This window comes from Monodelphis domestica, chromosome 2, assembly GCF_027887165.1.
Source record: "Monodelphis domestica isolate mMonDom1 chromosome 2, mMonDom1.pri, whole genome shotgun sequence".
In the NCBI taxonomy this organism is placed as follows: domain Eukaryota; kingdom Metazoa; phylum Chordata; class Mammalia; order Didelphimorphia; family Didelphidae; genus Monodelphis; species Monodelphis domestica.
The window spans coordinates 12,239,807-12,252,967 of record NC_077228.1 but is presented as its reverse complement, the minus strand read 5'-3'; the positions used below and the strand labels follow the sequence as shown (position 1 = coordinate 12,252,967).

The window sequence follows — 13,161 nt, the reverse complement described above, 5'->3', positions numbered from 1 at the left end:
TCCCTCATGCCGAAAAAGCTCTCCCGAACCCCTCTTCATTCCAGCGCCTTCCCTCTGTCTGTTATTCCTGTTTTCCCTGGGCATGCTTTGCTTGGCATCCTCTGCTTTCTCTCCCGTTAGACTGGAGGCTTTTTGAGCCTCCACACTGTCTTTTGCCTCTTTTTGTATTCCTAGGGCTTGTCCCAGGGCCTGGCACATAGTAGGCACTTAGCACATTTATTAATCAAGGCAGCCAGACTGAAGTGATTTGCCTACGGTCTAATCTAGGAAGTATCTGAGGCTGGATTTGAATTCAGATTTTCCTGACTCCAGGACCAGTACCCCATCCGTTGAGCTGCCCATTGTAAGAGCCAGCATTTAGATAGATCTTTTTTTAAAGTGCGTGGAGCACTTTGTGAGTTAGAGTTTGTTTTATCCCTACAACAATCCAGGGAGGAAAGTGCTATTTTAACCTCCCGTTTTACAGATGGAGAAACTGAGGCAGACAGAAATGAAGTGGCTTCCTCAGGGTCATGCAGCTAATATAATACGTGTCTTAGGTTGGATTCTGAACTCAAGTCTTCTTTCGATCCATTGTGACCCTCCACTGCTGCTCTGGTTGGCCAGGCTGACTCATTGCCATCAATTCTTCCCACCTACAACTCTCTTCCCTTCCTTTAAAAAAAAATGGAATTGTTGGTCCTTCTCCTTCAGGGTCTAGTTCACATCTCCTAAGGGCTTTATGGAGCGTCTCTGACCCTTCCAGCCTACAGCAATTGCTCCTTCCCCTCATCGCAGGACCCTGGCTCTCTGAACCTCTTCTTTGGCACTGAAAAGATGTCTATCAGGAAGCCCCGAGTTCAAATCCGGATTCATAGGTGCCCTAGTTACACAGCCTTAGACAAGTCACTAAAACTTTTTCAGCCTCAGTTTCCTTATCTGTAAAACAGGGACAACTTAGAACACCTGCCTTAGAGTCATCGTGAAGAATCAAGGAGATAATAGAAAAACTTTAAAGCACCACATAAGTACTAGTTATTATTGTTATCGTTATTATTCTGGAACCAGATTATTACTCTTGTGTAATATGCAGCCCAAGCATTATAATAGGAGCTCCAACACGGAGCACACAGATTTAATGCTGATTTGTTTTCTTTCCATCAGAGTTGAGAAATGAGTTGGGGATGGAGGAGAGGGTGGTGCGCAGGGCTCCGTTGATTGGGGGAGAGCCAGAATAATGCTTACCGCCATGGGACTGGATTCAGAATCGCAGTAGGTGAGCAGTTCGTGTAACGTGACCCCAAATGACCAGACGTCAGAGGCGATATAGAATTTGCTCTGAACTAGACATTCCGGGGCGTACCTGGAAGGAAAGACGATAAGCATCATGGCGGCTTCCTGGAGCAAGAAATTGACACGTGTCATGAATTACAAATAAAATTGACCAGAGTTGGTGGGAGTGTCAGGGGTGAATCCAGAGACCTCTCTGACCCTCTGTCTCCTCATCAGGAATTCACAGATACTCATCCTTGGAATGGGCGAGGAAAGGACTTTTTTTAGCCTTAAAGAGTACATAAAGGTGAATGGCAGGATTCTGGTGCTTGAGCTTTGTCCCCCACTGATCACAGTGCCTCCCTTTTCTTTGGGGGGCGACGGTTAGACTTTCCTAAGTGTACAGAGGTCCCCAATGACATAAATCCCTTCTCCGAGGCAGATCCGCAGCAATTCTGGGACACAGAATCTGACTACCTGGGGCACTGACTTCCACATAAACATTATGTGACAGAGGCAGCATTTGAACCCAGGCCTTTCTGCCTGAGGCCAGCTTTCTCCATGGTCCACATTGCTTCATGAAATCTTAGCAAGTGGTTTAATGAGTTCTTCTGACCAATCTTAGGCAGAAGAGCCTTTCCAAATAGCCAGGTTAGTCCAAAGACAATAGATAGAAGTTGGACCAAGGGCAAGGCACTTTCTTTCCAGGGCCTCAGTTTCCCTATCTGTCAAAAGAAGGGGGGAGGGCACTAGAAAGCCTCTGAGATCCTTTCTAGCTCTAGAACTCAGATCCTAGGAAATGGATTGGGGAACCCTCATTCAAATCTTTCCAGCTCGGTGGTCTTTGACGATTCCAAATCACTTCCATACTACGAGGATGAATGTTCTCATCCATAAAATGGGGGCAATAATACCAGCTACTTCAAAGGATTGATCCCAGGCTCATGGGATATTCTATCTGTATCAGACACTTAGAAAGTTGTGTTTGGTCGTGTCTGATTCTTCATGAACCCATTTGGGGTTTTCTTGGCAAAGGTACTAGAGGGGTTGGCCACTGCCTTCTCTGGCTCTTTTACAGATGAGGAAACAGAGGCAAACAAGGTGAAATGACTTGCCCAGGGTCATACAGCTAGTCAGTGTCTGAGGCCGGCTTGGAGCAGCCTGGCACCCTGGGCCCCGTGATGCCACCCAGCTGCCTTGAGAACCCCCTACAAGTGTACCATCACCGCCATCACGATTATCCAGCTCTGGCTTCGTCTCTTACCAGAAGACAGGACTGTCTCGATCGTCCTTCACCGTGTAGTACTCCTTGTCGGTCTCGATGGCTTTCGTTAGGCCAAAATCCCCGATTTTCACCCGGTGCTCATTCTCCACCAGGACGTTTCTGGCTGCCAGATCTCGGTGAACATACTGACAAGATCCCAAATAGTCCATCCCCTGAGGAAGGAAAGAGAGGGAGACTCCTGAGCCACCTTCCCCTGGACAACCGGAAGGATATTTTTTACCCAGCAACCGTCTATCGAGGGGTAGGTAGCTTGGTAGAGGCAGGGCGGATATGGGGTCAGGAAGAGCCGAGTTCAAGTCCAGCTTTGGATACCTCCTGGCTGTGGACCCTGGACATCACTTTACCCCGCCCCCAGCAGCTCTCCCAGACTGGAGTTGAGAGAGGAGCAATTTCCATTCTAGCCGTCCCCTACGCCGACGGAGCCGTGTGTCCTTAGGAGGGCTGAAACACGCTAAATCCTTCATCTGTGACTTCACCGGGGCTTGGCCTCCTTCCCTAAGAAAGCTCAGGTCTGTCCACCCGCCACAATGAGGCTCCGCAAGCCCCGGCTGCAATCCCGGCTGCTGCCCGGCTCCCCCTCCCATGGGTGATTCTTCCCAGAAGCCTCACTTGGGGGAAGGGGCCCCAGGACAGCCATCCCTGATCCTCCAGGCAGGTGGGCTCGACTCACACGACACGAGGGCCGCCCACCTGCTTAGAGACCTTTTTAAACACATTCTGGTTGTTCAGCCATTTTCACTGTGCCCAACTCTTTCTGACCCCAGCTGCAGTTTTCTTGGCAACGATACTCCAGTGGTTTGCCCTTTCTTTCTCTGGCTTATTTCACAGATGAGAAAACGGAGGCAAAAGCAGGTGAAGTGACCCGTCCAGGGCCACTCAGCTAGTAAGGGCTCGAGACACGGGCCTTCCTGACTCCATGGCCAATTCTCCCCACTGTGCCACCAAGCTGTCCTTTTGGCAATAGAACCCATTAAGATCAGGTGGGCCAGTGAAGAGCACCAGCCTGTGGCATCAAACACCTGCTAGGCCGGTTGCCTTGGGCCGGTCACCTAACCTGTCTGTTGTACTTCCCTGAGCTAGGAAATGAGGCTACTAAGAGCACCCGCATCCCAGGGTGGCTGGGAGCACCGGATGAGGCGGACGGTCACCGGCTGTCCCGAAGCCTCACTTTTCTCCTATAAAAATGAGGAAATGGGATGAGCTAAGCTGCCATCCTTCCTGGTTCTAAACCCGCAAGTCCAGGATCAGCAAAGCACCGAACCGGTAAAGGGGAAGCGGCCACACGGCCGCGCTGCGTCTGCCCCAGAGCATCCCCGGCGCGCTGCCAGCCTCCTCACCTTGCAGATCTGCACGGCGTACTTGAGCTGCTGTTTGAGGTTAATTTTGTTCTTATTCCGAGGAAGGTATTCCTTAAGGCTCCCCGAAGGCAGGAACTCCATGATGAGTTTAATCCCATTTCCTCCTGTTCAGAAGCAACAAACGGCCAGGAATGAGAAGCTGATGGTAGCTGGCCGCTGCTCATTACCTCATTCAGCTGACCACTTAAAAATAGGCCGTGAAAAGGGAGCCCAGAGGAATGGGTTCGAGGGCCACTTTTTTTAGAAGATTAATTTTAAAGATATTTGATGGTTCTGAATACAGTGCCTATTCTTCAGGCTACTGGGAGGGAGGGCTTGTGTCTCTTGGGCACTTGAAGGAGACACTTTGGTCAAGTGGCTAGTATGGGCATGAGAACCAGGAAGACCTGAGTTCAAATCCCCACTCAGACATCTGACTGACTCTTTTATCTGAGATAAACTTCTTTCTTTTTTAAAACCCTTATTTTCTATATTAGAATCACTACTGTGTATTGGTTCCAAGGTAGAAGAGTGGGAAGGGCTAAGCAATGGGGGTCAAGTGACTTGCCCAGGGTCACACAGCTAGGAAATATCTGAGGCCAGATTTGAACCCAGGACCTCCCCTCTTGTGAGGTTCAAATGATAGGTATAGGGAAATGGTCTAGGAATATTGGCTATTAGTTTTGTATCCCAGCCCTAGCTTGCCCCAAAGAAAGTGATTCCCATTGCCAGGGGCTTCCTCTATGTGTATTGAATGACTAGAGGAGCACAGAGAGGTGCTAAGGCATCCCCTCCACTGATTGTTCCATTTGTCCTGCCTAGAGCTCGTCTACTAGAGAGGGCTGCAGGCCGTCCCCTCCGTTACCCCCTCCAGGTCCTCCTGGTGGCTCTTCCCTTCTTGGCATTGCCAGCATGTAGCGAAGTTCCTGGCACACAGGAGGTGCTTAATAAATGCTGTTCACTGACTGACTGACCAATGCACAAAGAGATCCCAAACCAAGAGTAAGAAAACAGGCCAGTGCTCTGGTTCCTGTCGGTCCAATCTGGCAGATCTCACCCAAGCCACGCCAGCGGCTGTGCCAGTTGGTTACAGCAGGGCTCTCCCTTTGCTGAGGGGAAGGAGCTGGAGGGGTCAGATGCTGAGGGGAAGCCCGCTGACGAGGGCAAGCCCTGGGCACCGTGCCGAAGTGTGCCGGGCTGTGCCGGCTGCTACTTTGGACAAGGCTGACCTCTGCTCTAGGGAGGAAGGCCGGAAAGCAGCCGGCCAGCCTGCTGGTCCCTGTGTCCTGTGAGAAGCACGAGGCTCAGCCAGCCCCCCTCCAGCCCAGAGCCCCGTCCCGCCCTGCCCCCGGAAGCCCTTCGTACCATCCTCCGTACAAATGCCCTTGTATTTCACAATGTTCTCGTGGTAAAGCTTCTTCAGGATTTCGATTTCCTTCTTCAGGTCCGCTATCTGGTTGCCCCCACTCTCTGGCTTCAGGGACTTGACCGCCACCTGCTCTCCAGTGTTGTCCCCTTCAGGGTCGTACCTGCAGAGCTCAACTTTCCCAAAGTGGCCCTGGGGGACAGAGACAGAGACAGAGAGACAGAGAGAGGGAGAGAGAGGTTGGGAGACAGAGAGAGAGAGAGAGAGAGAGACAGGGACAGAGACAGAGACAGAGACAGAGAGAGAGAGAGAGAGAGAGAGAGAGAGAGAGAGAGAGAGAGAGAGAGAGAGAGAGAGAGAGAAACAGGGGAGAAGGAGATGGGGGAGGAAGTGAGGAGGGGAGAAAAAAGAAAGGAGGGAGAGAGAACAGGGGAGAAGGTGGGAGAGAGAAGGAGGGAGAAAGGGAGAGAGGGAGGAGGAAAAAGGGAGGAGGAGGGAGTAAAAGGGAGAAGGAAGGAGAGGAGGAAGAAAGAAGAGAAGAGAAGAGAAGAGAAGAGAAGAGAAGAGAAGAGAAGAGAAGAGAAGAGAAGAGAAGAGAAGAGAAGAGAAGAGAAGAGAAGAGAAGAGAAGAGAAGAGAAGAGAAGAGAAGAGAAGAGAAGAGAAGAGAAGAGAAGAGAAGAGGAGGGAGAGGAGAAGGAAGGAAGAAGAAAGGGCAGGTTTAGATTCCAGCCTGTTTGCTTTTCCTCATGCATAAGACCCCATCTCCCATCTCCACACCTTTGCACAGGATGTCTCCTCTGGGGTATGCACTCCCTCTTCACTTCTACCTCTGTTCTAGAATCTCTGACTTCCTTCAGAGTTCAGTTTAAGTACTCTGTCATAGACTTGAGTTGGGAAGTCCTGAGTTAAAATCCAGCCTCAGATTTCCTACCTGCATGAACCTAGACAAGTCACTTAACTTCTGGTTGCCTCAGTTTTCTCATTGATAAACTGGGACTTATTTCTCTAACTACAGGCTATTTTGAGGGCTGAATGAGACCATAACTGTAAAGTGCTTTGTGCCTGGCCCAAAGTGGGCTCTCTATAAATGGGTATTTCCTTTCCCTCCCCAGTACAAAATGATCAAGAAAGAAACCCAGCAACGTGCTTTTCACTGCAAACGGATCCAAAATTAGACTTTGGAAAAGAAACCTGATCGAATCCCAGATTTAGGGGATCTTGCAGGTCACTGACCGTAAAGTGTCTAGCTCAGTGCCTGATGCATGGGAAGCGCCTAAAAAATGCTCCAACCATCCCCACCAAGAGTCCAGCTCCTTCCTTTTTAGATGAAGAAACAGGCATGACCTGCCCAGGGTCAGATGGCTAGTAAGTATCTGAGGCGAGTCTGCCTGGCTCCTGGCCCAACATCCTTTCCATGAGCTGCCATCCCTAAGGTGAGATCAGGGCTCCTGAGGCAGGACAAGCTTCACTGTCCAGTGGGACCCTTCGGAGAAGCGGCTTGGTAGACTGGAAAAAGCCCTGGGCTAGGAGGCAGGAGACCTGGGTTCTAGTCTAGACATTACCTGGCGGTGGCCGCCTGACCCCTCTCCCCACCTTCCATGGCCATTTCAAGTCCAAAATGGCACCATGAACGAGAATGCGCTCAGAGCGTGGCGGTCGCTGCCCAGCAGAAGAAGGTGCCTGTTTACCTCTCCCAAGTCGCGGATCCTCTTTAAGAACCGCTTTTCAAAATGGGTGGGATCCACCTCGGTCATTGGCTGCTTCTCTGAAACGATGTCTGGGTCTAGAAAAGCACAAAAGGCGAGGCTGGAGACTCCAGCGAGCCCCGGCCAGCTTCCTGGAAGTCTGCTTGGCACCGACAGAGCAGTGACAGCGAGGAGGGACTTACTCTGCTCTTCAAGCTTGTTGATGTCTCTCATGATGGCTCGGAAGAAGGGTCTCTGGCTAGGGTTGTAGTTCATGCACTGGGTCATCAGGTTGGCCAGCTCCTTGCATGACGGCGTGACGGGCATAACCCGACCTTCGTAAAATCGCTCTTTCTGGAAGAGACAAAACAGCCCCAAGGAAGCACTGAGCCATTCATCCAGGGGTTTCTCTGAAGCTGATGCTTCCCCCATTTTCCCATCTAGATCTCATATGTTGTTTAATAATGTTGCTCCTCCTATTGGGATGGGAGCTTTTGGGGGGCAAGGGCTGTTTTTCATTTTTTAATGATTTTTTTATAACCCTCACCTTCCGTCTTGGAGTCAATACTGTGTACTGATTCTAAGGCAGAAGAGTGGTCAGGGCTAGGCAATGGGGGTCAAGTGACTTGCTCAGGGTCAAACAGCTGGGAAGTGTCTGAGGCCAGATTTGAACCCAGGACCTCCCGTCTCTGGGCCTGGCTCTCAATCCACTGAGCTACCCAGCTGCCCCTTTCGTCTTTCCTGGTATCTCTAGCACTTGGCATAAAGCTTGTTGATTTGGCCAAATTGCGCTGTGCCAAATACTTTCCCTTGAACTCACAAGCAGCTTTGGGGAGGTGAAGCATCTCAAGAAGGGATGTCACCCAACCATATCACCACTTGCTTTCCATTCATCATCCCCAACTCCTTTCCAATGGGAACTTGGAATTCAGCCCTGGGACCACTCAGGTTCTCAGAGATGAGCTTTTTGCCTTATCTTGCCCAGATACAGATCTCCATCTCACTTCCCAGCCAACCTCTCACACTCTCTCTATTTCTCTCTCTCTGTCTCTCTCTCTTTTTCTTTCTCTGTCTCTCTGCCTCTCTCTCTGTCTCTCTGTCTCTCTCTCCCTGTCTCTCTCTCTCTCCTTTCTCTCTCTCCCTGTCTCTGTCTCTCTCTAACTCTCTTTTTCTCTCTCTGTCTCTCTCTCTCCTTTCTCTCTCTCTCTCCTTTCTCTCCTCGTTCTCTCTCTCTGTCTCTGTCTCTCTTTCTCTAACTCTCTTTTTCTCTCTCTTTCTCTGTCTCTCTCTCTCCTTTCTCTATCTCTGTCTCTCTTTCTCTGTCTGTGTGTCTCTCTCTCTCCTTTCTCTCTCTCTCTCCTCTTTTTCTCTCTCTGTCTCTGTCTCTCTGTCTCTGTCTCTCTTTGTCTCTCTTTCTCTCTGTGTGTCTCTCTCTCTCCTTTCTCTCTCTCTGTCTCTGTGTCTCTCTCTCTCCTTTCTCTCTCTCTCTCCTCTTTCTCTCTCTCTGTCTCTGTCTCTAACTCTCTCTCTTTCTCTCTTTGTCTCTCTCTCTTTCACACATACACACACATACATTCTCTGCCCTCTTTAGAGTATAAACTCCTTGAAGATGGGGTCTTGTTGACTGACTGCTTGTGTTGCAAGCAAGCTTGTTGACTTGGACTTGCATCCGTCTCCCTTAGAACCGTGCCTGACACGTCACATCAAAAGCTTCCTCTATCCGTAAGTTACCTCCGCCAGTGTCTTATCTTTCAGCGGGATCTCTCCATTGTAGCAGATCTCCCAGAGGGTTGTGCCAAAGCTCCATTTATCAGCAGCCACACTCAGGTTCTTGGAGTCATCCACGCACTCTGGCGCGATCCACGGGATGCGTTCTACACACTCTGCAAGAAAAGAAACAATAGGATTCCCCTCCACACCCACCACTAAAATTCCCATTTCTGAAACGGGACTCAGGAGGTCCGAAAAGCCCAGATTCGAAATCTGCCTGCACCACTCACTCGCTGAGTGCCTTGGATGGACTGTCATCTGTAAACCCAGGGAAGTACTTCGAGGATCTACTAGTACTGTTTTTGTTAGTATTCACGTGACCCAGCCAATAATTCAGCCTGAGGGAAACTCTTGTACAATCTCGAGATCTCCCTGGTCTCAAGCCCGCACGGAAGTCTCCTGAACAGAGGGTCAGTGCGATGGCAGCACTGGCTCAGCCAGTTGAGTGATCACATTTCTATTATGCTTTGGGATCCCAAAGCACCATCCCCTGCATTAGCCATTGAATCCTGCGACCATGAATGTCATCTCGTCCAACCTCTCATTTTACAAGACCAGGAAATAGAGGCACTGAGAGGTTCAGGCACTTGTCTAAGATCCCGCAGGTATCAAAGAGCAGAGGCAGCATTCAAACCCAAGTCCTCCGGCTAGAAATCTAGGACTTTGCTGTCTTCCATTGCCTCCCACTGAATCCTAAAAACCTGGGAAACAGGGTAGTTTCTTTGGGGATTGTGGGTTTTATCTACCCCTGTGATCTTGTTGCAGGGTTCCAAAGGTGCTTCCTTGGTGACTTCAAAGCTTAGAGGGCTGCCTGCGGGCATTAAGAGGTGACACCACATTTACAGTCACACAGCCAATAAGTGACCAAATCACGGATCCAAATATTTGAGATTCCAAGCTCCCCCTCTAGCCCCTACACCGTGCTGCTTCCTACCAAGAAGGCTAGTCTACAGATGAGGAAATGGAGGCTTAGTGGGGCTAATGATGTCTAGGGCCACACTTTTGATGAAATGATGGAGCTGTAATTTGAACCCAAGTCTCCCGACCTTCCCTAACTCCACCAAAGGCATCTTGGATTTCTGCTTAGAGGCAGGGAGAAGAAAGAAGTGATGAAGGATGGAGAACGATGGGGAGCCGGAAGGGCCGGGGAAATGCAAGGAAATGGACCATTTCATGAGGGACTTTACCCTTTGGTTGGCTACCTCTGAACTGGTGTCAAAGGCAACCAGTCTGCAAGGAGACCAGAATCCACCTGCTTTGGCGTCTGGAAACCCCACTTTGATAGACCCATCCGTGCTCGTGGGTCCAGACACTAAGACACAAAGATGGCGTCCATCCACCGAGAGGCTGGGAGCACGGAAAGCACCTGCCCTGCTCTAGTTCATGTGATGATCATGGTGCATGTGTGTATGTGGCTGTGTTGGAGTGGTGGGGGCGGGGCAGGGGTTCATGGGTAATTTATCCACTCTGGCCACATTTATCCTTGTAGCTCCCCCGAGTCCAAAGAGGGCTCCAAACTTGAGCTCCCTGAATGCAGGGACTCCGTGGACCCGTACCCAGCATAGCCAGCATAGTCGTGCTTAGTACACAGGCAAGAACTTCAAAAAGTGCTCCTTGATTTCTTGAATGGACTTGAATTCAAATGAACATGGATACAAAGATTTCAGACTGAGCTCATTGAACTGAATTCAAATGATTCCAATATATGTAAACAAACAATTCATACTAAATTAATTGGATTGAATTTGAATTATTCAAATTAATATCTAAGTACATATAAATAATTCAAATCAAATGAATTGAATTCAAATGATTCACATCTATGTATATAAACAATTGAAACTGAATCAATCAGATTGAATTAAACCTGCTAAATGTATATACAAATAATTCAAATTGAATCAAATGAATTGAGTTGAATTCAAATGGCTCAACCATATGATACATGGACGCAAATAAGTAAATTCAGTGAATTGAATTGAAGTACCTGAGATCAGAGCTGGGACCCCACACATTTTTCTAGCCTCATTCAGTGCAGTGTTTCCCCTCAGCTTCCCTCTTTCCTGGGGCATCAGGGCAGTGGATGGGGAATCTAAACTGGCCAAGTCTGTCTCCCGACCAGTCACTATCTTGAGCCTCTCGTGGCACCATTTCCTAGGCTGCTGGACATTTCCTGAGGGCCTCGGACAAGCCACTTAGTGACCACTGAAAGGACACATCGGCTGGGGCTCTGGGCTCAACCTGTCACCTCACTGGTCTTCCATTTCCGCTTACAACACATTGGATTTAAGGAGAGCCAGTAGGCAGGGGAAGCCAACGTTGACTTTCACAATGAACACGGCCAGGACATAAGTCCAGGAGTTGCTGATATGGCTTTTCTCGAGTCATCCTTTGCCCCCCAAAGGAGAAAAAGCAATCTCTATCCCCACTCTGCTCAGAAAGCTAAGATAGTGGCAGGAGGACGTACCTTGGCGAGACAGCACGGTGATGGGGATCCCAGGGTCACTGAGCTTGATGAAGGGGCTGCACTCGCCGTCCAGGCCCTCTCTGGCCAAGAGGACATTCTTGGCACATACGTTTCCATGCACTAAATCTTTGTCTTCCTGCAAAGAAGAGAGACTCCAGTGGTGAGGAGGCCAGCCAAGACCAAACAATGAAGGCTGTTTTCAGTTTTCTGGGAGAGAAAATCTCCAGGAAATCTTGGAGACATTCTAGCTTCACTTTGCAAGCTCCATCTTTTTTTCCAGACAGCGCCAAATTGCTAAGCATTACGGATGATGTGGGAGATAACAAGCAGCCCTTGGGGTTAGGAAGACTTGAGCTCAAGTCTTGCCTCTGTTAAATGCTGCCTGTTTGATGGGGAGTAAGTCATATCATCTTAGACCAGTGCTGGTGAAGAAGTGGCACACAGTCAGCATTCGGGGAGCTGCTCTGGTCCTCCTCTCCCCAGCCCCCAAGTACATTTTTGCATGCCCTGCCCCTCTGTCCAGCCCCCCAAAGCAAGCACTTCCTCCCTCAGCTCTCTGGTAATGTGGGGACTCACAGACAGCTTGAATATGCCCTCTGGGCACTCAAAAAAGGTTCACCAACTCTGTCTTAGACTATCTTAGACTAAGAGATAGAAGACAGAGCTGGAAGGGAGCCCAGTGGCCAGTTAGTCGAACCCCCTCTACATGGAAACACCACTTCAGGGGCGACGGAGGAGTGGTGGAGAAGGTGTCAGTCTGCATGCGTAGGAAAATGTGCCTCAGAATCCTGCTGTTCCACTGTATAGGCGTATTAGGTAGGTGGGAAGGTGGGTGGTGACTTCTAGGTCCTGTTTGCTTCCTTCTTTTTCTCCCTCCCAAACTTGGCTGGCATGACGAACTTCTGCAACTCCCACCCTGGTCCCATTCCCTGCCCAGCTCTGGGTGTGGCACTGGGATCCCTGGAGATAGTTCGAACCCCACCACTGAGGTTTCTCCCCCATATTCCTGCTTAGCGTCTCCTCCTGCTCATTCCTGACACAAGACCAAGTGCTTCTGGCAGCCCCATGCTTGGGAAACCAGCACAGGGCGAACCCAATAAGGGTTTGGTCTTACCAAGTAACTCAGTGCACTGGCCAGCTGTTTGGCAACCTTAAATTTCCATGGCGTGGTGAGTTGTTCACTTTTCCGATGCATAAAGAGATCCAAGGGGCCAAACTCCATAAACTCTTCCACCATGATGTCTGAGGGCACAGAAGGGCAGGGTATGGCAGTTAGGGTCCCCGCTGTCCACCTGGGGCCACCCCCAAAGGCTCCCCCCCCAGCACTCCTCCAAAGACTCAACGGCAGGGGACTTTCTCTAGAGCTTAATGAATATTATCTCATTTCAGCCTTGAGACAATTCTGCAAGGTAAGTACAGTGTGATATTATTGCCTCTGTTTCACCGATGAAATGGCTAAGTTTGCTTCACAGAGGTTAAATGACTGGCTCAGGGCCTCAAAACTAATAAGTGACTGAGGGAGGACTTGAATCCAGGTCTCTCTGCCTCTAAGTCAATGGTCTATCCACTATGTGAATTTACTATTTCTCTGTAGTGTAAGCTGATAGAAAGAACTCTGGTTGGGAGTCTGTTACAGTTCCAGTTATGCCATTAAGTACCCATAACCTAAGACATCAGTGCCTCAGTTTCTCCATATGCAAATTAAGAAAAAATAAATGCTTTTTCATATCTTTTGGGGAAATATAGGTAGAGAAAGGGAGGAAAAGAGAGAAGGATGAGGAGGGAGGGAAGTGGGAGGAAGGTGGTGCAGACATACCAGAGAAATTGAGAGCTCCTCTAGTCTCAGTCCTTTTCTTTTGTTTACTTTTGAATATATCATAAGACCACAGATTTAAAAAGAGGAGGAGGAACTATAGAGGCCATCTGGTCCAACTTCCTCATTTTTACAGATGAAGAAACAAGACCTCAAGATGTGGATTCTCTCTCTCTCTCTCTCTCT

At 49.4% G+C, this 13,161-nt stretch overlaps 1 protein-coding gene across 6 annotated transcripts in view; it reads right to left on the bottom strand.

Annotated features, from left to right (window-relative positions):
• The window catches only part of JAK1 (Janus kinase 1), a 154,106-nt gene that overhangs the window by 3,001 nt on the left and 137,944 nt on the right, over window positions 1–13,161 (bottom strand). For all 6 annotated transcript variants that reach the window (XM_056815019.1, XM_056815014.1, XM_056815017.1 and 3 more), the window contains 9 exons: window positions 12,277–12,404; window positions 11,163–11,298; window positions 8,657–8,808; window positions 7,129–7,279; window positions 6,929–7,023; window positions 5,239–5,431; window positions 3,874–3,998; window positions 2,516–2,688; window positions 1,225–1,342 (listed from right to left, as the gene is read on the bottom strand). In XM_056815019.1, the coding sequence (XP_056670997.1) occupies window positions 1,225–1,342; window positions 2,516–2,688; window positions 3,874–3,998; window positions 5,239–5,431; window positions 6,929–7,023; window positions 7,129–7,279; window positions 8,657–8,808; window positions 11,163–11,298; window positions 12,277–12,404 (1,271 nt within the window). The remainder of the gene's footprint in view (window positions 1–1,224; window positions 1,343–2,515; window positions 2,689–3,873; window positions 3,999–5,238; window positions 5,432–6,928; window positions 7,024–7,128; window positions 7,280–8,656; window positions 8,809–11,162; window positions 11,299–12,276; window positions 12,405–13,161) is intronic.